The sequence below is a fragment of the Gavia stellata genome, chromosome 6, assembly GCF_030936135.1.
Source record: "Gavia stellata isolate bGavSte3 chromosome 6, bGavSte3.hap2, whole genome shotgun sequence".
Lineage (NCBI taxonomy): Eukaryota > Metazoa > Chordata > Aves > Gaviiformes > Gaviidae > Gavia > Gavia stellata.
The window spans coordinates 44767369-44791834 of NC_082599.1; the positions used below are offsets into that span (position 1 = coordinate 44767369).

A 24466-nucleotide genomic window follows, 5' to 3' on the forward strand; every position below is an offset into this window, starting at 1 on the left:
CTGCTTGAGTCACATTACAACCAGGCTAGGTTGCAGAGGAATTCTGATAGCCTGACACTTGATGGTGTGTTCCAACTCTCCTGGTTTAAATGGGAGAAACTGGGAAGAAGGAAGGAGAAAGCCGCAGGAAAGGCATTGCTGCAAGTGTGGTACTTCATGTGTTTCATCAAAGCCTCTGAGCTTCACCTGTCACTGATGCTCCCCTTATGTTCTCCAACTTCTTTTGGTTTGTCTAAGTAAAGGGACTTGTTTGAAAGAGTTTAGAGCTACTAATTTAAAAATACCCATCTATCAAGTCTCTGATTTAGTGTGTACATAATTATAACTGCTAAAGTAAGGTCACTGAAATGAAAGGGGTAGTTGATTAGCGTGATCAGAATTACTCACAGACTTAAATATTTTCTCTGTTCAAGGCCTAAATACAGAATGAACATGTTAGAAGTCACTAAAGTGTCATTGCTACTATAATGAAAATTGCACATGTTTTGCTTTTATTAGTCCATTAGCACATCATGGTTAACTTAGCATTGGCCCGGCATTTACCTGCTGTTGTAACCACACATGCTGCTAACAGAATAAGCTGATCAGCTTGCGGAAACGGGATTTCCCCTCTCTTAGCAGGCGGCTAAGTTCCTGGAGCTCTGACTCCAGTTCCTCCGGCTGCCCAGCTGGAGCCTGGGCCTGCAGCATCCCCCAGCTCTCCCAGCTTCTCCCCTAGATCTCAGCTTTTCTGCGCAGTCACAGGGGTGACAGGACATGGCCTCCTCCTTGCAACCGCTCCTTCGTTCTCCTGACAAGCACTCTCTGCTGCGAATATATGCTGATGGTCAGAATGCTGGGAATGTTTGCAGCAGTTTAAATTCCCTGTTGTTGCCCCAGATCAGAGGTGCTTAGCTAATTTTTATAGCGTGCGTGCGTCTTCTTTCATAGCATGTGTTAGGGGAGAGTGGTGTTTTTCCTGTGAGAATGCCTCCCTTTTTAAGTGATATTTCTCAGTTGTTGTGTGTGGTTTGTGGTTGTTCAGAAGTGGCTAAGGTTTAGAGAGTGGGAGGTCCTAGCCGCATCTTTTCCAAACCCTGTTTATTGTGAAAGATGTCCCTAATGACAGACTTTTTTCAGGCTGCTTTGGATTTTTTCCCCTCTCAGGCTAGGTAACTCTTGGCCACCTGACTGTGCATGTATTGGATGCTCCTCGTGTTTAGAAAAGAATTCCTAGGCTTCTGGCATCAGCTCCCATACTTTTGGCTAGATACTTTTATTCTTCTCTTAGAGTAGTCCTAAAGCAGATTGTGTTTAACTTCTTTCTTTAATACCAGTTACTCCTGAGTATCTGTCATTTCAGAGCTTTATTTTGTGATCTAGATAAAATAGGCTCATAATCTAGCTACTTTATTTCCAAATTAAGAAATGAAGTAAAATAATGGACTCCATAGCCATGGCCAAACTCAAAATCTCAGCCTTGTTTTGCATTTTGAAAGGTGTAGGTGGCTCGGAGGGGGTGCATGTGCTGCGGGAGCGGGTAGCTGGAGGCGGGCAGGGAGGGCAAGACAAGCATGCCCTCAGTGCATAGCTCTGGAGTTACCTGGGTAAAGCACATGAGTCTGCCATGCCTTTGTTTTCCAGTAACAGCCTTTTTTGTTTTGTCTCCAGCAGTCCTATGCACCAGCTCCCCACCCCATGGCTCCTCCCAGTCCCAGCACAAACAGCAGCAACAACAGCAGCAACAACAGCAGCGGAGAGCAGTTGAGTAAAACCAACCTGTACATTCGAGGCCTTCCACCCGGCACCACTGACCAGGACCTTATCAAGCTGTGCCAGCCGTAAGTGCACTTAAAATCCGTGTCTTTGGGTAGGAAAATGTCAAAGCTTCCCTTTCAGTTTACACTTATGTATGTCCACAAAAAGACATTAGAAGCCTCCTGCACTTGAAGGTTAACTGTTATTTCTTTAGTTTGAACAGCTAATTAACGCCCGTTGAAAACCTTCTGGTAATGAGTTTTGGGGAATAGAGAAGTGAGGGCCTTCACATTGACTTCTGTTTAGCTTAATTGGGTTTCTTTCTTGTGTTAAAAGGAGAATTTGCACAGCAAGAGAACCTCCCTAATGACAGATTTTATAGTTATAATGATCTGTGAGTCATAACCCGGTGCACAACAAAACATGGGTGTTCCCACCTCAGTCATTTATCACATCTTTTGATTGCTGTGTCACATTTTGCCGGGCTCAAAGATTGAGAAGTATGAAACCCACTGAAGGTGGCCTTATAGCAAACATCTAATTGACTGCAATTCCACTGAAAACTGATGATGTAGAAAGTAGCACCTTCTACCTCCCTGTTTATCTTGAGAGTCATGTTTGCAGATTGTACTGATAAATATCAGTTTTATTATGTTTTATTCCTGTTGAAACTGGAGAGGCAGCAGAACGGAGCTCTTTGCTCCTCATGCGTCATAACAGAACTCTTTCCAAAAATGTTGCACCCTGTTACCCCTCCTCACTCGACTGAATGTAGTGGCTAATACGAGTAGAAATGAGAACCTGATCGGATTTCCAAAGTCTTGATGACATGTGGGAGGGGAATAATCCTGTTTGAGACTCCAAACAGAGATCACCTGGGTGGAATTCAGGATAACACATTTCTTCTGTTGAAATAAGAAAATGGAGAGATTTGAAAGATAAAAATTCACCCTTGTGATTATAGAGAACCACAGTGCTTTTGCCACACAATAGCCTATTCCAAAAGGCAATAGCATCTCTGATATTTTTCATCACAAATCAGCCTTTCAAATAGGGATCAATAAATTAAGTTTGGTAAAGTAAGGAAGTCTAGGGATGATCTACTGCCTTGAATCCAAATGGCTGTTGTTTTGAAGCTTGCAATAAGAGTAACAATTTAATGGGATGTTAAAACTTCATGTCATTCTGCGATTTTGACCAAAAATGCAGAAGGACTTCCCTAAGTATGCTTTATGTGGACATGGCTGGCTAGGACTGGAACTAGCAGTCTTACTGAAGTGATATCTGAACTTTAGCAAAATTACATGAGCTTGAAACTCTTCCCTGTGACTTTCTCCAACTGAAGCTGCTACAGGTAGAACTGGCTCACTGTTCGCAAGAGTATAGCATGCTGGTGGGTTTTCATATTTCATGCAAGCTGAATTGCGAGTGTACCTGTCTGACATTTGTACAAACTACGTTCATTGACACTTCCCGCTTGTGACAGTCACAGATAATCAGTAGATTATCACAGATCCTCAGTAGGTATAAATTGACTGTAGTCTGCTGATGTTCAAAAAGCTATTTTGCTATACTACATCTTGCAGTCTGACCCTTTCCAAGTTCAGACAAATGCTTTCAGCTGAGCAGCTGATCGGGAATGAACTAACTATTCCTAGAGGAGCCTCACGCCTTTGGCACTTAGTGCTGCAGTCATGGTGTGAGGCACAAGTTGGCTGTGGTATGAGCAGTGTTACTTGGATCATGAAGTTCAGAGAGCATGTCCCTACCCCTTGTCTGCATATGGGAAGTGCACATCGAGTATCTGAGAGCTTCCTTTCGTCACTGTGGCAAAATTTTTAATGCGCTCCACTAAACTTAATCTGGTCTATGATTAGAGGGCTTTGTCTTGCTATCATGGAGTTCCTGTGTGAACAGATGCTCTTTAAGAAAAATGCTGACATTCATTTTGCTGATTTTCTATCCTTTGGCTAAATGGAAGTGAGGAGGAACCAGACAGTTGTTCTGTCTTTTTTCAGAATATTAAAAGTATTTATCAAAGCAAAAGGGAAAGACGATAATAGAGAAATTTAAATATCTGAAAATACAAGTATTTGTCATGGCAGTATGTAGATTTTTGAAGTAATATATTGCAAGACATTTTCTTTACCTTTGCAGATGGTTACGTAATGAAGGTGGATAAAGGTCCAAATCCCTTCTCTTCCCGCTGCCCCCCCTTCCCCCAAGCAGTCTGTATAGCAGCAATCTGCTGCTGTGTGAGCAAAACGTACCTTTGTCTCTTCAGAAATGGTTGTCTTCTATAGAGCACTCTCTCAGTTTACATGGCTAGGGTCTCATCATGTGCTAAAGACTTCATGTGAACGGGAACTCACAAAACAGCGCAAGGTGCTGGCTCTTAGGCTTCCTGCATAGAAGTATTAGCGTAATTTGCTGCAAGATGTGAGGTGAAAACCTGAATTCCAATCCATAAACCGTATTATTATTTTGCAGTACAAGAGTTCTGGAGAGCTGCATTTAAGGGAGGTATTCACCAAAGCTAGCTTATACCCAGGTCCCTGGTTCCCCAAGGCTAGCTGCCAGTGCCTAAAATGAGCCCTTCTGAACCTATTTCCTCCACTCTAGCATGTGACAAGGCTGCCAGCAGTACAACTGTCACTTGCAATGTCTGACATTTGGCAGGTCTGAGGAATAATGTTCTAAACCCACAATATTTCTCTCTCAGAAGTACAAGGAGTGCTGGAAATGCTTATGGCTATGTACATTTATCATAGCCCATCTCATTTCCAGGTTTATTCCAGCAAGGAGGCCACCCTCTAAGTGATGTGTAACATTTTTTTATTCAAATGCGTTTTGCCAGGTGGGTTATGGAAGAGAAACCCTTTAATCAGAATTGTTTGATAAAGTACGGGGCTGTTTTGGTGAATCCTGCCTGCTTTTCTGTATTTCTGCTGTGTGTTTTTAGGCGATGTGTATCGCACACTAAACAGAAAACAGCAGACTGGAGTACCGTTGATGCTTGAAGTGCAGAGTCCATTACATGTGATGTCAGACGTTTCTGACAAATGTTTCGACACCATCAAACCTTTTATCAATTTAAGAGTAACCTTGTCACAGTAATCTGTCAAGCTGTTCATATAACTAAAGGAAAACAAGTCATCATAGGCTGTACAGTAGCTGAGTAAATAAAAAAAATGCTACTGGAAGATTTTCTTTTTGTGTGGTTCTAATCTTCAGTGTTTGGTTTAACATGTGTCCAGCAAAGTTGAATCAAATTCTTTTTTGTAGCTGGGAGCTCTTAGGTTGCACTGTATCTTTTGGGACATTATACAATGACTCTGTCAAAGGTTACGTTGAAAAAGAGTGAATAGGAATGTTTATTAAGCAAGAGTATGTTGTTCTTTTCTGTATGTATCTTCTGGGTTTTTGTAAACACTGAGTAAAGGGACTTCCAAAAATGGACCTTGGCCTCTCTTAACCTTTCTTGAGGTTTTTAAAAAAGAGGCTTTATACCAATCTGTGATCATATTGTTCATCAGAACTTATTAGTCTAGCATTTTGATTTTTAAATATCTTATGAAAATAATAGTAAATATCATGTCATTAGCATTTATTTCTCTGAGGTACACAGTCTCTGCTGGTACAGTGGTGCACACTGTTATACATGTATCTTTCCAGTCAAAATATAAATATGCTTTTCATCAAAAGGAAAGATAATCAACCTTAAGATGTAAAATTATAGATTATAGACAGAAAACTGTGCATGGTGTGTCACTGCACAAGCAAAATATGAATTATTATCTTTGAAATATTCATAATCTGTCACTCTGATTTTCATGCATGATGTTATATTTCATCCAGAAGAATTCCAAAATTCTCTTAAAAACATACAGAGATGGTTTAGTCCCCTGTTGGTATATTGGACACATCCCATTCTTACTAACTACATCCTGGTGGAGATAGACTGAAGGAAATCTTACGCACAAATTAAACATTTGAGCTTCATTACTTTGAAACATTTTTCGTTTCAAAAACTCACAGTCTGTCTCTCAGGATTTTGGGCTTTCTGTCTGTCTTTTCTTACATGTTTGCACTGAAGAAGGCTTAGAGCCAAAACTTTTTAAAAGATAAAATAAGTTTTGGAGAAGAGAAAGGGAATTTGGGAAAAGAGATATAAACTGTCTCGCCACCTCCCCACCCACCCCCGCACCCCCACCCCCCCGCGCCCCATAATTTGAAAAGAAAAGATGGCTTAAAAATAACAACATTTGACTTAAAAAAAGCCTTGTGCATTGCACTATTAAGACATTGGCATGTATTCAAAGGATTAATCCCTGTCCATCTTGAGTCAGTCATGAATTTTTCATGCCCGGTCTATAGTCTGAAAGAAAGCTACTTCAAACTTCTAGTGTCTGATACTTTAAACTTACATATGCTTTTGTCCTGATTTAGTCCTCCCCTCTTGCGCCTATAATGTACCTTCAGAAATCTTCTATTTCCATCTGCTTTGTTCTTCTTGTTTGGATTAGCTATCTCATCATCCTTCAAGAAGTTTTGACTTGTTTGTGGTCCAGAGCAAAGTTAAAGGACATAACTGAAACAAGAGTAGTAAAAATATCTAAACCTGAAGGGGAACAAGTCTGTAGGCTGCTCAGGCATATGTAGTTTCCAGATCCATGTTTTGTGCAGATTACTCAAGTTTTGGGGTGGTTTTTTTCTTTTTTCTTTTCTGAAGGTATGATGATTGTTTCCTTGACAAGTCATCAAGAGTGAGATTTTAGCCTCTCATTCCATTCTGAACGTCCTTGGTTTTGTCCCTGTGGAATGTCTGAATAAATATTCAAGCTGCCACTGTTTGGATTCTACTAAAGGGCTAGCCCCAAGGATAATGTAACGGAGGTTATTAACTGAAAATACACACATCACTTTACTTAAATCCTAGACTATTTTTGAAATGAACTGTGTGCATTCCTTTTGCCCCCACAGAAAAATGCTGAGTTCATCGAGGTTTCAGAGGGGTTCAAGGTGCCTTTCAGGACAAGGTCTCTTGTCAACAGCTGCAACAAGTACAACATTTTCAATGGGACCGAGCTTTATAGCAAGTTCATGATGACCATTTCTGTCATGTGTTAAGACAGTAAGAGTTTGAAACTCCTAGCTATTTTTATTTTCCTTTTCTTTTGTGAAGATAACAAGAAGCCTGTATTACATAAGATCTGATGAAATGAATGTGTGGGGAAAGTAAGTTCCCTTCCTTTCCATTTTTTCTGCGTTAAAAGGTTAATTAACAATAATTACTCTGAACTATAAATAAAATAAAGGTTAACCCAAATAAAATCCCCATAGTGAGTTCAAAACCAAAAAGACTAAAAGAATTCCTGGAGTAAATCCTGTGTTCCACAATGAAGTCAGACCAAATTTGTACCCAGTGTGAAATGGTGTTCTTATCCTGGCCCTGGTAAAGACAGAACCCACACTATCTGTGACTTAGGCAGCAGCAGAGTGTTAGTCCATGTCTGCTTTTGTATTTTTAAGAAGTAAACTTTGGAGATGTAAAGGATTTTACTGCGTTCTGTAACCTTGTGTATGTTAAAGCAAGGTGTACTGTGGCTTCAATGTTAATTCAAACAGAACCACATAACCTATGTCTCTCCTGTAATTAAAATCGGCCGACACCGTTGCTCTGTGATACAGCAGAGACTGAAAAGGGCATAAAGGCTCGTTCAGTGGGATTAGCTCGTATAGGAACCATGTGGCATCATATAGAGTAGTTCATGCTTAAATCTTTGTGGATGTTTTGGTTTGGTGTATCCTGGTAATATGAGGACTGTGAATGGCTCTGAAGTCTGCTGAAGAGATCAGTCTTCATGGGAACCAAAGACGTGCCCAGGCTTGAGGGGAATTAAAAAACCCTCCAAAAAACCCCCAGATTTGCTTTGTTATTCCAAGTAAAATTGGGAAAGCAAAGTCCCAAGAAGGCTGTACTGTTGGGCCAAGCACAATAAAGGTGTCCTGCTGGACTAAATATGCTGCTGATTCAAAGCAATGAGGGAACTACATGAGTTTGTTCCTCTCATTTGTTAAATGTGTCTGTTCAGACCAGAGAAAAACACACTGATGGGTTAACTTGGAGAAATCTGTATTCTTCTCAAGTTCTTTGTATTAGGGACTTTTAGGAAAAGTTTATTAAGAGGGGCAGGAAAGGGGGAAAAATTAATTTCAGGTTAATACTTTTAAGTCAAAATGCATTTGATCAGGAACCAAATGGTGAATATTAGGGATGTGTAAATTAGACATAAAAGCAGAAGAACCTTATGCTGTGAACATGATTTCTAATTCTAGCATTGAAGACATCTTCACAGCGGTGGTGCTTATTAATTCTGTTAGAAACATGGGGTTGCTCTCTGGGTCTGAATTGGTACAAGTGAGTGAACTTGTATTTCAGCTGAGATCTTGGTTTCTGAAATCAGTTGATTTGCATTTTTGCACTCAGTTATATAAATATTACATCTTTGCGGTGTGTAAATATGGACATGGATGTGCACAGGGTTTTTTCTCCTTTACCTGATATTGTTAAAAAATTATTTGTATATTCATTCCTCATTAAAATAATCTCCAAATGTCTTCCATTGTTAAGAACAAACATTGAAGTTGCCCCAGTAGGCAATGAACCGATGCTTTTCTTACCTAGCCTGTTTCATCAAGGAAAACAAAACTTTCGGTCAGCAAATGCCCACAGCACTACAGAGAGCTCCATCTGGGATGTAAACGTTCCCATTGTCAGGAAGAAAGGCAGAAAAATAATCTGCGTAAAGTAATAAATGAGCACCTGCACTCTTCCCTGTTTTGAATGTGCCCGTCTTTTCACTGGAGTGTGACAGAGTGTCAGTGAGAGTTTCTCATCTCCTTTCAAGTTGGATGAACCTGATTTAATGGAAGATAGGGGAGGAGGCACCGTTCTCAGACACTGCTGCTGAAAACATTTCTTCTGATGAATTTTAATTAAAGTCCTTGGGGAAAAAACCCCCACAACAAAGCAGAGAGCTCATAACAGAAATATTGAGTCTTCTGTGTAGCAATGTGAAGGGCATGACTGTAACAGCCACTTGTTTTGCTTACTGTGCAGGAGGGGTGTTGAGATAGAAAGATGGTAAACACACCTAATGAGCTTCTTCTGACCTGTTCTGAAATGTATGTGTTTCCAGTCTTTCCTTGTCCCCTCTTTTTCCAGTTCTCCAGCGTATTTTGTGTGCAGCCAATCAACCATGGCATCACCATTGTCTATGAGGCTATCGTCCCCTTATTGATGTAAGCATTTAAGAGTCTGAAGATGTTCATGGCCAAAAACTGTCCAAAGGACAGATAGGCTCTGCACAGTGCATGTCTGTCAGACAAATGCCTGGTTTTGTAATGTGGGTGTTGCTCTATGGAGGGGCCTTCATGACAGTGGGTCTCTTGACAATCTGAATTTTCCAGCTCCTCAAGGCATTCTGTAAAACTCTGATGTTCAGTTTCTGTTTCCAGTGAGGAGGCTGACTGATGCGCTGGTGGTTTGACAAAGGTTCCTTCACTGCTGTCCTTTGAGTCGTTGTGGTTTTTTTCAATGGGAATAGTGGCAATGAAAGTTCTGGTTATGTTCGGTTCTTCTGTTTTGAAGCTCATCCATGTCTTTTCAATTTGTCTGCATTTTTCGTATTTGTTCTCCTAAATTCTGCGGTGTCAAGTTCAGTGAGTCTGTCTGATCTGTTGTCTCCTGAGAATTGATGGCAGCAGTGGGAGAGCAGAATCAATGGCTGCATTACATGCGCAGAGAGCAGAGAAGGAAGTAGGAAGTTCTCTAACTGGGATGTGGTTTATACTCCTTAGGAGTCACTGACTTTTGGGAGAGGTTGGAGACACACTGTTCATGTTCTGACATTTGTGTAGCAGAAATTTTTCTGTAACCTTTCTCTAGAAGATATGATGCAGATAATGTTCTGATCTTTTTGAGAAATACATTGTCCTAAAGCTTTGCTGGAAGGAAACAATACCAGCTATGCTTAATAACCGCCCTCCTGCCCCCGAAACAGGAATAACCTGGGCACTACTTCCAGCTAATGGCAAGAACCTTAGAGCATGCCTGTAATTTCTATACAAGGGGAAGCAGCAGGCCAACTTTGATGGCAAGGTTATTGAATATTATCAGCACGAAAACAAAAATGTCATTGTGTTCTGCTGCTAGACTTTCCCATACCATTCCAAACAAGCATCGACAAGAGCTCTGTGCTATGCAGCATGCAATGTCCTTCATTCCAAGTATTTGGTAACTTCCCAGAATTATTTGTGTGACAAGCACTGCTGCTAGATTCGTGTTAAAAACTGAAAAGTCTTTAGTTTTTTTTTTTAAAGGTGTTTGCTAGAGAAGGAATTTCTTAGAATTTTTGCAACTGCGTCAGAGGTTTTATGTCTGCTTTGTTATAAAACAGAGACAGGAAAGATGGGATGTTTTCAACCTAATTTTTAAAAGATGTTGATTTGATAGAAATCTGAAAAGGTTTTCTCTTTCTTTGGGCATGTATTTTCTGTGTTCCCATCATGAGCTGTAGGGAAAGCTTAGACCTTTGGATTTTGGTTCTCTTGGAAAGTACCTAGCCACAGCTTTGGGGGTAACCCCAAATAAAATAATGACGGTAACAGCAATGTGGAAATATAGGTCCTAGTCTGAAATAAGCTCTCTGCCGGCAGACACCCAGCCTCATATAAGCTTCATGGAAGCACAGCAGTCTGTTCAAATAGCAGTTATTGCAGGATCACAGCCATGTTATTGTTTCAGTGTAATACAGGTAATAAGTGCAGCATTTATGGCTATTACTGCCTGGTGATCGCGTAAAAAAAAGAAAACAGACATGCTTTCCTTGCTTCAGCTTCCCAGTTCACCATTTCCATATGCTCCTGGGGTTATAATCCAATTACGAAACTTCAATTATTTTCTGTAATTCACTGATTCAAGAAGAACATTAACTTTTTAGCTGCTTTATAGTAGGGAACTAGTAATTAAAAGGGATAAAATAATTCACAGATTCATAGAATTTAAGATCCAGAAGAGACCAAGGGTTGGTCTACCATTATTTTCTGGTTGATTCAGGTCCTTAAATTTTCCTTATTTCCTCCTGGGCTGAATATAGCAATTTATTTTGGTGTAAAGAATATGTTCCAGAAAAGCATACACTCTGGATCTGAAGCTATGAAAGCAACAGCAAACCTACTGCTGTTGCTAACAGTTTGTTCCTGTTAACCTCATTCCCCGGTCAGAATTTCTGACTGACTTCCAAATCAACTTTCTGGTGTTGATTTTTACCTTTTAATCTGTAATCAGATTAAGGACCTTTCAGATTCTCTCCCTCTCCCCCCGTCCTCCTCCCAGATGTACTTACGCACTATAATCAAGTCACTTCTCAGACTTTTTTCTTTAATAATCAAAATAGATAGAGCTGTTTAAGTCTCTGATTATAAGACAGTTTTCTCCAGCCTTTGGATAATTTCATCAAGGACTGCAGGGGTCATTTAAACATTTTTAAAACTAATTATTTGAGGTTAGAAATAATTTCCTTTTCATGTTTATGGAGATTTGGTATTATATATAGTTTATGTAGCCATATCTGTTTGTACATGTCTTTAAGTGGATGAAATGTATCACTAGAATGTCAGTGTTCCTAAGTAGGAGAAATAATGCTCAAAAGCTGCTGTGATGCCCTAGCAGGAGTGTAAGGAGGTGCAGTATGTGCTCTGTGGAGATTACAGTACACTGGTTACTGGCACTATGTCAGAAGCAGAAGCTCATCTCTCCACCTCTGAAGTTTTGATTACCTTTAATTGTAAATCAGATATCTGTCCATCCTCAGCTTTGAGTAACAAAAACCCATACGATAAGAAAACTGCAGCACCCTTGAAGCTTTATTTTAAAAAGTAAGGCATTTGGATCTAAGCCATACCTAACTTAATTTTGTGGAACTTAATTTCTCTACTCATCTTTAATGTTTCTTGTCCTCTCTGTGTTACTTAAATCAACACCAACTTTAGGATTGTCAATTAAATGGAGTATGGCTATGAAGTTTTTTAATTACTCTACAATAATTTAGTTCAAATATTTCAATATAAAGTTTATTAAGTGCCTTATGAACTGCATAACAAATGAATTCCTATCACATATACAAACATACAGCCAGTTCAAGGAGCTGAAGGATTCATATAGGGCAATCTCTTGACTCTCAGAATAAAATGAGCTCAAAGCAATTGCTTCTAAATGGAAAGGAAAACTGGTGGCTACAGTGGAACGAAATGGAATATGACCAAGTCATAGGTGGGGTTTAAATCAAAGCAGGGCAGCGTACTCATGCCTTGATTTTGCTCATTGCCTAACATAGGAATTGGACTAAAGATGTGATTGATTGCAGGTCTTACAGATGTGGGAGACAGGCTATAATGATACAGCTGTTAAATACTATCAGCACTTTTAGGACTTCTAGTTGTTTCATCTCTATTTTCAGCAAGTGGTAAGAAAAACCTGGCTTTATTGTAACATGGATTTGCTATCGTTACCTCTTACGTTACTGCATTTGTTTGTTGGTTCTTCCTGCACTTACAGAGAAACAGTCATTTCTCTTAATTACAAGATCACATCGCTTGTCCTTGTCCCTGCTGTGTCCCTGCTGTGCTGTTCCCGTGGTATGTTGGCAACATGGGGCTGATCTTAGGTGAGCGCTAGCAGCTGAATCTCCCACTGGTGCTGGGTAAGTGAAGCTCAACCAGCCAGCATACGAGGCGTTTCATAGTGAGGAAGAGGTGGGTCAGAGGGGCAAGAAGAGGGACTAGAATACATTGCAGCTCCTTGGATGATGGTGCCTATCAGTACAGTTTAGTGTGTACAGAGCCAGCTACATGGAACAGACTTAAATTCCTTGTCCTTCCTCATTCATTTTTCAGTTGTCCCCCCACTCCTGTTTTCTTCCCTAATGCAATCCTCCTCTAAAGAGGGGTGTTTCTGCATAGTAGTCAGGCTCATCATTTGCTTAGTACGTGCTGGTTAACAGTACTAGGTATTGATGAGAAAGCTTGTGTTAAATCTCCCTTTGGAGACTGCCCTAGAATTGTTACAACTCACATACACGTGGCATTTTAATCTCTCCACAAAGACTCCTGAAAGGGATTTTTAAAGGACTGCACCACTAGTTAGTAGCTGTCACCAGTGTGTGAGGCACGCTCTCAGTGGAGAATTTAGCAGCCCTCCGTTGCACCTGGAGTCGAAATGTTGCCAAGTAAATACATCTCTATCTTTTCAGACTGCCAAGTCATGGCAGCACTGTGTAGGACTCAGGATGTTGAGCCTGCGAGAGGGATCTCAGCAGTCTCAGCAGATTCCTGGGGCTGGGCACTTTTCTTGGCCAGAGGACCTGCTGCAGCAGGCCGTCTGGTGGGGACATCGAGGCGAGTTCGACATGCTGAGGGCTTGCGGGATTCGGGCTGTGTGCCAGCAGTAAAGTGCTCATTGCCTCCTAACGAGGTAGCCCTCCAGTCCTGCTATCAGGAGGTCTGCAGCTGGTCTGCTTAATGGTATTTAGTAACAGTATGTGCAGTAAAGCATGCTCTCCTATTACACAGAAATCCACTAATGCTGGCATCAAGAGCGGCGAGTAATTCAATCACACCCACAAAAATGATATTAACGTAACATTAAAGAGCTGTGTAGACTAGCAAAAGACAGGAAATTATGGAGTTCAGGCTTGAAACTTTATCCTTAACTCACCCATATTGTGCCGAGGTATTTGGAAATTTCCATAGAGCGTGTGATTTTATGGAACCTGCAGTGGGGTGGATTGTCCTGTTTGTCTGCGGAGGATTTCCTCGGCAAACATCAGCCAGCATTAGCGAGAATTATGTAAAGAAATCCTGGCACAATTTACAGAGCATAGCTGGACAATGTGAGCTTTAAATATGAATTTCTTGGCTTGGGCAGTTTACCCATCCCAGCATTTCTGAAGTGCTGCATCAGGCATTAGCTGTGTTTACTTTTTTCAGACCAAGTTACAGTTCAGTAGCTAAGCCCCTCTCCCAGTTTCAGAACTAATTTTTAGGGTTGTTTTTTTCTGTTCAACAGTCACTGAAAAGATTTTGTTTTAAATTTTACCTTTTGATTTAAGGACACTGCTCCTATTGATATGAGGTAAAGTCACTGGAACTAAGCTGAATTATATGGGGGGCGGGGGAAGCACTCTGTACTCATCTTGGGCCTTATTAATATTTTTCCTCATTTTTGGTCCTGCTGAAACTAGTAATGCAACTCAGTAAGCAAGATTAGCTTCATCACATAAAAATCCTTAGTTGGAAATGGAAGAAGAAAAGGTGTTGACTACCCCATCTTCTTCCTCATGGCTTCCAGTCCTCCATTGTACCTCCCTGTACCAGCAGGGACAAAGGGAAGTTCTTGCAAGGACCCCATGAGTCAAGGAGGAGCATGGGGTCAATTTACAGTCTATCCACAAAATACTTATAGAGAAGGCTTAAGCTGTTTTGTGAGTACAATCATTTTATTTTACCTATTGGCATCAGAGGCAAGCAAGAGCTAAAGGAAGAATTGTCTGTCACTCAAGGATGAGACTTCACTACGATCAAGCATGAGATTGCAGATCTCCCAGAGACAGTGAAGCCAGCAGGTACACTGCTTGCAAAGCAGCTAAAACAGCAAAAAGTGCAGCACCCAGATATCTTCTCACATCTTCAGGCAGATTTGCAGGCTGTGCTGAAATGCATTGTGCCCTTAGATACCCTGATACCAGTGCCCAAGTAAAATCAACATGAGCTCAAGTCACATCTGATTTAGAGTTCATTCCCACATGGTTCTGGGAGAGAGGGAACTATATGATGGTTGTTATTTGGGGGAGATTTAAAAATTTTAATCTAGTGCAGTGGAAGTAAAGAGTGACAGAAACCAGCAAGAATTATTTTACTCTCATAATAGCTCATTTGGAGATTTCGTATGGTGTTTTCTGGAGATGATGAACTCTTGGTATGGTTAAGCTCTAAGGTTGTTCTGATTTTTCCCCCCATATGCTTTCTGTGCTAAGGAGCTGCGGAGGAGTGCCACCATGTCTGTCTCTCTGGTGAACAGGATGGTCATTAATGACCATGCATAGAACAGTAGGATGGCTGTATCCTAGGGGAAATCAATTTTCTGCAGAGAGCCGGGCAGAGAGTAGAAAATTTCCACTGAATGGGATGGGGGGTAAGGAGACACAAAATTGGCAGAGCAGAGATTAAAAATACAAAGTCTTCAAAAGCGAGGGAAGACTTAAAAGGCTTTCTGTTCAACGTGGTTTGTTGTTCCCCCCCCCCCCCCAAACTGAACAGGACTTGAACGTGCTAATTTTAGAGATGGGAGGGAGAATGGCTGCCTGGAGAAGCTCTGGGGTGGGGGACAGGGGAAGGTTGGGGAGAAGACTGCCTGGGGTTTAGACAAATGGTGATTCTCTTTTAAAATGAGTTTTTCTTTTATATGGAGATCAAACCTGCAGAACTGAATCAGTACTGTGCATTTAACTTCCTCAAGGAGCATCTATATTGCAGATACTTCTGGGTTTTAGAGCCATGCAGTGAAACCTGGGACTAAGTTAAAGCTAGCTGAGATACCTCCATGCTCTCTTGCAGAACTGGCGTGACTGTGGCATGGATGGATACTTGTGTTCTTCACCATGGAATTCAGACTAGAGTAATTTTCTTCTGCCAGTCTCCACTCTTCCACGTTTGTGTCTCTTTTCTAAATCACAGTTTCACTGCAGCACTGAGTGTCTCTCACAACTTCAGTGGCCCAGTGGCTGTGAAAGTCCTTCCCCACACTATAGTGGTTTGCTTCCCTCTCTTCTTTTCTGCTGATTTCCTTCTGCTCCAACCTTGCTGCTCCCTTGCAGACAGGCTCAAAGCAGCTTGTTTTCCCTAGGATGCTGTCATTTTATTAGCGTAACAGATTTTGAAAGAACTATTTCACAGGGGAGATAAGGGAACTGAACTGTAACTGGTGTTAAATATCATCATTCAGATAACGGCTCTAATAAGAGTAAATTTGCTTAGACTTTGTAAGTATGTTTGTATGGTTATGTATCTTAAAAATGTAAGCAGACATAAATCTTTACATCTCAAACAAGAGGATGATTCTTTTCTGGCTCTGCTCAATATTAAAGGCTAAACCAGAGATAAGATAACATTCCCATAAACATGTAAGCTTGAACAAAGGAGTAGTTGTCCTGAGAATGTGGGAATCAAAAAGAAACTGAAGTCTGAACTTAGGAAGTTTTTCTTACAAAATGGAATGTTGCATGTAGAATAACATTTAATGGTGCTCAGAAATTGCAGAACAGGGCAAATCCATAGGTCTTTCTCTTGATCTCTGTGGTCTCTGGAGCAAGCCCAAAGAAAGCAAAGGGCAGAGGCATATGGGAAATTGAATAGCTGGAGTGGACCTTTTCTTTTGCTTTGGCTTCTTATTGAAGACGTCGGTCTTTTGAGAACTTCCTCTCTTGAACGGCAGAAAGGGAAAGGGTCGGAAACTCCCGTGGTCTGAGTAAGTGGCTGGAAAGGGTGCAGGTGCTTTTGATGAGTAAGGTGTTTCAGGAATGTGTAAGTATGTGGCCTGATACTTCAAGTGCTTGGTTTATGAGAGTTTGCCGTTGTCCAGAGTATGAACTCAATTGTTCATAGTTGTAAATATTTGCAGACTATAGGTCTGTTTCTTGTAGAATGTGTCTTTGACTCCATGAAGACTGACTGTGTCCTTTTTACGTTGGTTTTGTGCTTTCACTGCTTCTGATGGGATGTTCAAAAAGCAGTCAGCTTGCCACTAGAGGTGATCATTGTAAATTTTGTGTTATTAATTTTTAAACCCAGCACATTTGGCAGATTATGTTTTAGCTGCTGGAATATAGCTTATCCGTGTAGGATATACTTGCCATTTATATGTGTGATAGCAGTAGTAAAGTGAGGGGGGTCAGCACTGGGGTTTTCCTAAATTGTTAAATCCAGCTCTTTTTATAAAGCAGGGAATAGAACACAGGGTGGATTTGTTCATTGTTATTATTTTATTTATTTTTTTTTTTTCTTCACAAGGTTGTTTTCTAGGAAGCAAAACATGCAACTGCCAAGCAGTGTTTTTTCCCCTAGCTGAGGACGTTCACTAATATTTGATGAAGATGTTGCCCTTGGTGTTGCCAACCCTCAGAAGTTTATTGCGAGGTTCACAATATTTGTTTCTTAAACCCTTAGATCCTGAGGCATGTGATAAGATGGGAATCTCAGCTTTCAATTTTTAAAAAAATGTAGGTTTCTCTCCTTCATGGCTGTAAAGAGAGGATGAAAATACAACCTGAGTCTATCACAAAGGCTTGAAATGTATAAGCAAAATAAAAGGATATTTCAAATGTATTTATTTCTTAGTTATTTTTTAATACCAAAAGTTAATTTCACAACTTTTTGGTGTGTTAGAGAGCAACAGGAATTGTCAGTACTATATTCCTTGGCCAGTTACAGGAAGAATTGTGGGTTTATCCCAGTGAATCACAGTTTTCTCTCTCTCTCTCTCAAGCAACTGAAGCTAATTTGCTTCCAAATCCAGTGTTACTGAGCAGATTTCAAGATATGCTCACCGTGTTTTTCAGTGTCTTTTGGTCCTGGGGTAAAAATTCTCAGCAGAAACATAAAATATTTAAATTCTTGCTCCTTCCTCCAGATCTACCCATGTATATTTCAGAAAGGACTGGCTACCTAGCACGTATTTTTTCGTAGCTCTCCATCCAGGCTTCTGCCTGGCAGGACCAACCAAGTGTCCTTTTAAGGACAGAAAACACTAAGTGTATAAAGAGTGTATTTACTTATTGAATCCCATGGCTTATCTAACCCCTTCCTGGTCCACGCTGGCTGTTTCTGGGTGCAAGCTGAACCACAGCAGAGCACAGCAATTGCCAGTGTTGGCTTTTCTTCTGTAGGAGACTCAAGGCCAAGGTGTCCAGTGAGAGCAGCTGGCACAAAGCCTGAGTGAGTTTTTGGTTGACTAAGATTTTGTTTGTCTTAGGCTCAGAAGTGCTGACTGATAAGCAGAGAGCTACAAGATGTGCTAATTATGCCGTATTCCCTGCCCCTTGATGTTATCTTAAAGTGTAACTTCAACGCTGAAAGACAGAAAATAATGAGGCAGTTGCTCCGTTGGTGTAAACTGGGGCAGCCCAGAAGGAGGGCACCACGTTTCTGGAAACCAAGACCATGATCCAAAGCACAGTTTTTAATAAGCTCTCCCTCTCCAAATATTTTCATTTATCCCTCTCCAATATATTTACCAGGCTGACACAGTGAGGCTAATACGTTCAATTATGTCCATCTTCCTTTGGACAAGAAAGAATGAAGAATTATTTATAGAAAAGATAAGGGGTCTAAACTAAATACCTTTTTAAACCTATAAATGTGTTTTTGTAACAGGTGACTCTTCATTTAATGCAATATTTACTTGCAGGTTTTTAAAGCATTTTGAAAACATAAAAAATTAACATACGATTCATAAATTATCTATCTATATTGCATGCTGGGTGGTTTCACCTAGTTTGAATTTTATTGTTGACAAAGCTATCACTTAAGAGAAGGTTTTGGAGAATACCTGCTTTGGGACCCTGGCCTGGCAGTTGTGGTGAGTTACCAGCAAGAACAGATTTGTCCTCTTAAAAGTCATTACTGTAGTAGCTATAGGCCTTGCACTAAGGAAAGCAAAGCACTTGCTGACTGGAAAAATGCACTTGTGTCCCCTGTGTAAGTCTGTTTGCTGTATCGGGGCTGTAGGGAGGACTTTCCACACTGAACAAGCACATTAATTTATGAGCCTACAAATATGCTTTAACCTTGAGAAATGTGGATTGTCCCGTTTAAGTTCAGCTGGGCTTCATGCCTGAAGTTGTACACATGCATAAACATTTAAAAATATTATGGACAAACAGTTTATCGAACCCATTTCCACACCCTCTTCTGTGGCTGTCTTTATGTTACAGAGTTGCCCAAAGAAATGGAAGAAAAAATGTTTGCTTCTAAAAATACACTTTGTGGAGTTAAATAAAATTCAAAGAAACTCAAAACCAGAGGCATTCTGTCCCAGTCCTGGGCAAGCAGTGTGAACTTTTGTCCATGTAATCATAAAAATCAAAATCCATGCTCTTGTTTCTCCTTGAAAATTTCAGGCAGAGAAAAATGTGCTCCTCTGCACCACTTTTGTCAAAGTTCGGCCTTTGGAAAATGAATACAACTGTGACATTCCAGCCTTGGAAATGAAAGGGTTAAAATAAATACATTGAAGAAAAAGAAGCAATTTGTGATGTAGTTCCTGAAATATGTATTTTGCAATGTAAAAATCCTAAGAAATGGTTCCTCTCAAAACGTCCGAAGACATCCCAAATACCTGGATTTTTCTAATTTGTAAATAATGAAATGGGAGCTCTGTGAACTCAAGAAGTCTCACTCACGCATTTGATTCAAATGGCCTCTGTGTGAACTCTGTAAAATGCTTTAGCTTTAAGTTATCAGTTTGAGTTCACGGTCCCTGGTGGTAGTTGGAGTTCTTGTTTTTATTCATTAATTCCTTTTCTTTTCATGGCTATTATTGGAGAGGAGCCATCTGATTGAGACATATATATGTGTGTATATATATTTTACAATATGTTGCAGTCATTGAATTCTTTTAAGAGTAAGTTGTTTTAGTGAAATGTCAGAAAATCGTCACAAACCAAACACTCAGGGTTCCCTTGAATAATGAGACTATTGTTAAATGATTGAATACTTTAGAGATTAATATCATGGTATGCTGGCATGCTGGTTCATTACCAACTGTAATTTAACAATGGATCCTCCATAAGTAAGGAAGACTGTGAATGAGAAATCGGATACAAGACAGCACAGCATGCAAGAACTTACAAAGTAAATAAATTCTGATGGAATGATATGTGGGGGGGTTACTTTCACAATATCTGAGATAATTGAATTGTTGGATAGAGGAGATTCTTCAGGTTTGAAGATCTGCTTAATTTTTTCTTCCAATGCCCATGAACAATGTCTTTATAGGAGAAAAGATAGGGTTTGGATTTTTTTTTTTTAATCCCCCCCTTTGAAAATTAGAGTATGCTTGTCATTATAATTTGTGACAGGCTACAGTAAGCCACATATTCTGTGAAGGGTTTCAGATCCCTAAGCTGTCTTCCCAATAATGCGTCCTATCATTATACAGAAAATTTAGCAGCACTGCTGAGTGTCTGCAAACAAAAGTTGCATTTTATTTTTTAAGACATCTGAATTCTTGCAAATATAGAATAATTAGTAGTTGAAGATTTAATGATGGCCCAGAAGAAGGACTGAAGTGTTCTGCATGAAATCATAGTTATTAATTTGTGCATGAATTTTGTTTTCCGTACTTAATTTAGCAACTGTAGAATATTTTGCTAATTAATTATTAACACTGGTTATTTGTCATGGCAGAACTGTGAGGGGAAGAACATAGCTGTCTATGAAAGCAAAAATATAAATGTCAGAATTTTAATTTAAATATGATATACAATAATGTAATCATGTTTTAAATAGTCTTAAATAGCTTCAATATTCAGACATACAGATATAATATGAATATAATATATAGCACTAATTCAGAATAGACAGCGTTTAGAATAAAAACTGCAGCTAAGAGCCAAGTGTCTTACTTGCAGCAAACTGGGGAAAAACACTGTGAAATGTCAGGCTTTTATGGGGAGTGCCACTTTAGTACGTGGCATTTTATTCTGTCTTGGTTATCAAGAGTGTGACAAATCTGTAGCCTTATAAGCACTGTGAATAGGATTTGAGCTTGTACCTACTGAAGGCAATGAAAAAACTGCCTTTGATATCTGCAAGTGTTGTATCAAGCCACTTAATTTCATTTATAGGCAGACAAAAAAAAATCTTTTTTTTATTTTGGCAAGGAAAGGAACAAGGCTACAGGAAAAGTTACCTTTGAACTACTAAAGTGATATACCTCTTGCAGGTCTGAAAGTTCAAGGTCTTCCTATTTCCAGATTTTAACTTCTGTTTTACCTGGCTTAAGTTCCCAAGTACTGAAAAGAATTACAATAAGTCTCCAGAGCCTGTACATTTTCATATGGGACTAGTTTTCCAGAGGGAAATGTGCATATAATGTTTAAGTATATGGATGCAGATTAGTTTGAATAGGAAATGTGACTCTCTTGGTTAATATCTGCGTTGTCTTGTAAATACATTTCTAACTTGAATCTGAGATGCCTTTATTGGTTTAGTGAAGATGAAGGCGAGGTGCATTCCTGTGCTTTAATAGCAGTAGATTTTAGGGACACTGACATTTTAACAGTGGAGGGATTTTTTGGTTGTAGGTGTTTCTACACACACTTCAAGAGGTTTATTTACAGTATTCTCTGCCCTAGGCTGTTGAAATTTTGCAAGAAGCAAACTTCACTAAAACTACCAAGTTTTCCATATTCTTCAATAAAAGAGCACCAAAGGATCTAGTAGAGGTGCTCCAGGGCTGTATTAGAGCCCCGTAATTTGAGCTAAATAGTGCTTGCATCTTCTCCTGAAAAGCAGGATTTCTGAATATGATCTGTAAATGCAGTGTAAAGTAAATGGCATGATCCATAATCTGAAATAGCCTTTTTAGATTCTTTCCTCCTAACATGGAGCTGTTATTCAAGAGAATGGTATGATCTTGGGTTTTATTTGTCTAAAGGAATAATAGTGTTCGTAGACATGTGCATATAGTTATTTTATGGGTTTTGTAGCTTTTATTCTCTCATACTTCTGAAAAATATATTTTCAGTGGACATGGAGTGGTGGTGAATAGTAATCCCATGTGTGAGTAAAATCACTACACCCGTAGTAGTAAATATCTGTACCAGAAGATATATTGAATATGCATACATTCTTTCAGTGATTCATCAGCTTGAAAATTCACTTCTCATAGATACTATAATATTCATTACTGTCTGCTTAAAACTGGGCTCCTAACTGTGTTGGTAGGAACAGAAATAACACGGTCTGAGTTTCAAAATTGCTGAGCAACACTTGCCTTTACAGAATTCAGTACTAATGACTCAGGAGCTCTTCTGAAAGTCCAGGGCTGTTTTAGATGTACAACCAAAGGATTTGAGAGGTCCTCCTCCCTTTTTCTGTGGTGTTTTTGAAAATGCTGTACTAACTTGTATTATATTCAGTGAAAGAATGATTTTTGTAAACTTGACAGCCAGACTGAAGTAAGTAGAGAAGACAGAGCAGCTGAATGTTAAACTCTTATAGAAGTATGGTCTTCTTAATCCAGTACACCGTAGGTTCCCTGCAACTACCTCCTTCTATTTGTTCCCCAAGCCATGCGCTGGTCTGGGAAAATAAAAGGTAGTCCAAATGACATGAATTTTGTTGTTGTATTTTTATGCGAATAAAAGAGTTAAGACTAAACTTTCCCTTTTTTAAATTAAAAATAATGTACAGAGAAACAACAACAAATCAGCTCAATCTTTGTTAATGGATAGAATAGTAACGTATTGTATTTTTGATAAAAAATACAAGCATTGAAGATGTCATGCAGTAGATGAAATGCCCAGAAATGATCATGCAAATGAGAACTTTCTTTCTCAGTGAATTTCCCTTTTGTGTATATTTGGATGTCTGAGGTTCATGTGGCAGTGTACTATAGGAATAACATCTCTCCAAGAAACCCAGCAGCAGTTCCTTCTGTACTTTAGGCTTTCATAATGTGGGCTTTTATTTTTCCTCCCGAAATCCATGATTTTCCTAATAGAGTCTGCTTTAAACAAAATAAACCCAGTTATGCTATTTATGTATTAATTCACAAGAATGAAAGAGCCTCAGAGTTGCTTATCTAAATCCAATTACTGCTGGTCAAATTCATCCTAGTACAAAAGTTCCCGAGATAAAAGCATATATTACCTAAATGCCCAGAAATGCAGACTGTTTTCAGTTGAGTGAATTGTGCTCTGAGCAATGCGTGAAGCCTTGAGTGAACCCTAACGCTCTCAACTTGGAAATTACGTGGTAACTCCATTGATTTAACTAAGCAAGGAAGAATTCTGTACACCGGTTACTTGGGTTTAAATCCCAAGTTTCACGTTTATTTAACAAGCAGTAACTGGAATTGGGAAAAAGCTGTGTTTTGTACAAGTCTGTGCACCTACCACCTTGTAGATGAGGATAGCAGCATGTGTGTAGGACAGAGTCGGGCGAGCAGCGAGAGGCTTGGCCTGGCTGGTCCGACGGCTGTTTTGCATTACAGGACTGGCCGTGGCCAGCCCGAAGGCTGGCTTGAAGGACAGAATAAGACGTAACGAACCCAGAGGCTTTTGTTTTCTGTAGTGCCATGGAAAAGCTCAGAAGTTCGAGTGGCCCTGACCAGGCTGGTCTCCCAGGAAATCCCTTCTTTGACCCAGCGGCTCTTCTTGGTGGCTGTCCCTTGGCAGTCTTCCCACCTTGGCGTATTGCCTGCCAGCAGCGGGGTGGGTGGTGCCTGGTTCCTCTGCCTTGAGCTAGTCCCCAGCTGAATCTCACTTCCCTCCTAGTCACCCACTTGCCTTCCCCTGCACTCCTGGCTTCCCTCAGGCAGAAGCAGAAATTGCTCGAATCCTTTGTGTGCTGTGAGGCAGCAAATTCCCTTGGGATCCATGTGGGCTGTGGGAAAGGTTCCCGCATCTTCAAAGTTAGTATCACTTGCAGCTGAAGTGCTTCCCCTCAGGAACTATCTCCATTTTAACAGCAGTTACCAAAAACTTCTCGTGAATGACCGGGTGGAGCTTTGTCTGCCTGCAAGCTCTTGAAATGATCTATTGATACTGCATCTTTGATGTACGTTAAGGGTTTATTCTGCATTGCTTGCATCTTTCCCGAGTCTACTGAGTAGTCAAAAATTGTGGGGCGCAGTGGGATGGGGCTCTTGAGAGTGGTTTTTGACATAGCTCTGTAGCTGGAACTGAGCAGGGAGATTGTTTCTCTGTGCACAGCAGTGTGGGGTCTTCCCTTAGTCCTCGCCTCCGTGTGACACGGTGTGTGTTACCACCATTTGGAAGTGAAGTGTTTTTAAGTGACCTTTGTAATTTTAGTAGTGGGTATCAGATGATTTGAACAGTTTCACCCCAAACTGATACATACAAGAGAAGGTAAAAATGTTTGTTTGTAAGAAGGTATTTCTGCCCCCAAATTAATGTTCTCTTGGAATGTAAGAATGGCTGGGCTGGGTCAGATGGGAGTTTGTTTTGGCAGCTGTGGAGGTGCCTGATACTAAAGCAGGGACAGCATGCAATGATTCTGCTCTGGTATCCTCTCCCAGCTTTTGGCAGTATGTGACTTCCAGGGCCACAAATGTGTCTGCTTTTAATTTCGTGACAGATTTTCCATCCTAGAAGTTGTCTGATAGAGTGCATCTCTACAAAAAACTGTGAGGCATCAGTGCAGGCTGTGGCAATGGGTTCCACAAGTAACTCTCTGTTCTGGGGAAGTACCACCTTCTGCATTTTTTAAACATTATAATTTTCTTGGCAGTCCTTAACTATTATGAGGAACAGTGAAGACAACTAGTCACCATCTCACTGCACGGGTCCTTCTTTAATCAGCTGAAGTCCTAGTCTATGTAGTTGCTCCTGACATGGAAGCTCTTTCAAATATCTGACCACCT

The 24466-nt window shown here is 40.1% G+C and overlaps 1 protein-coding gene across 3 annotated transcripts in view; it reads left to right on the plus strand.

Annotated features, from left to right (window-relative positions):
- The window catches only part of RBMS3 (RNA binding motif single stranded interacting protein 3), a 714416-nt gene that overhangs the window by 369314 nt on the left and 320636 nt on the right, over positions 1–24466 (plus strand). For 2 of the 3 annotated variants that reach the window (XM_059818611.1, XM_059818612.1), the window contains one exon: positions 1651–1820. In XM_059818611.1, the coding sequence (XP_059674594.1) occupies positions 1651–1820 (170 nt within the window). The remainder of the gene's footprint in view (positions 1–1650; positions 1821–24466) is intronic. The other variant, XM_059818613.1, reaches the window with a different exon arrangement.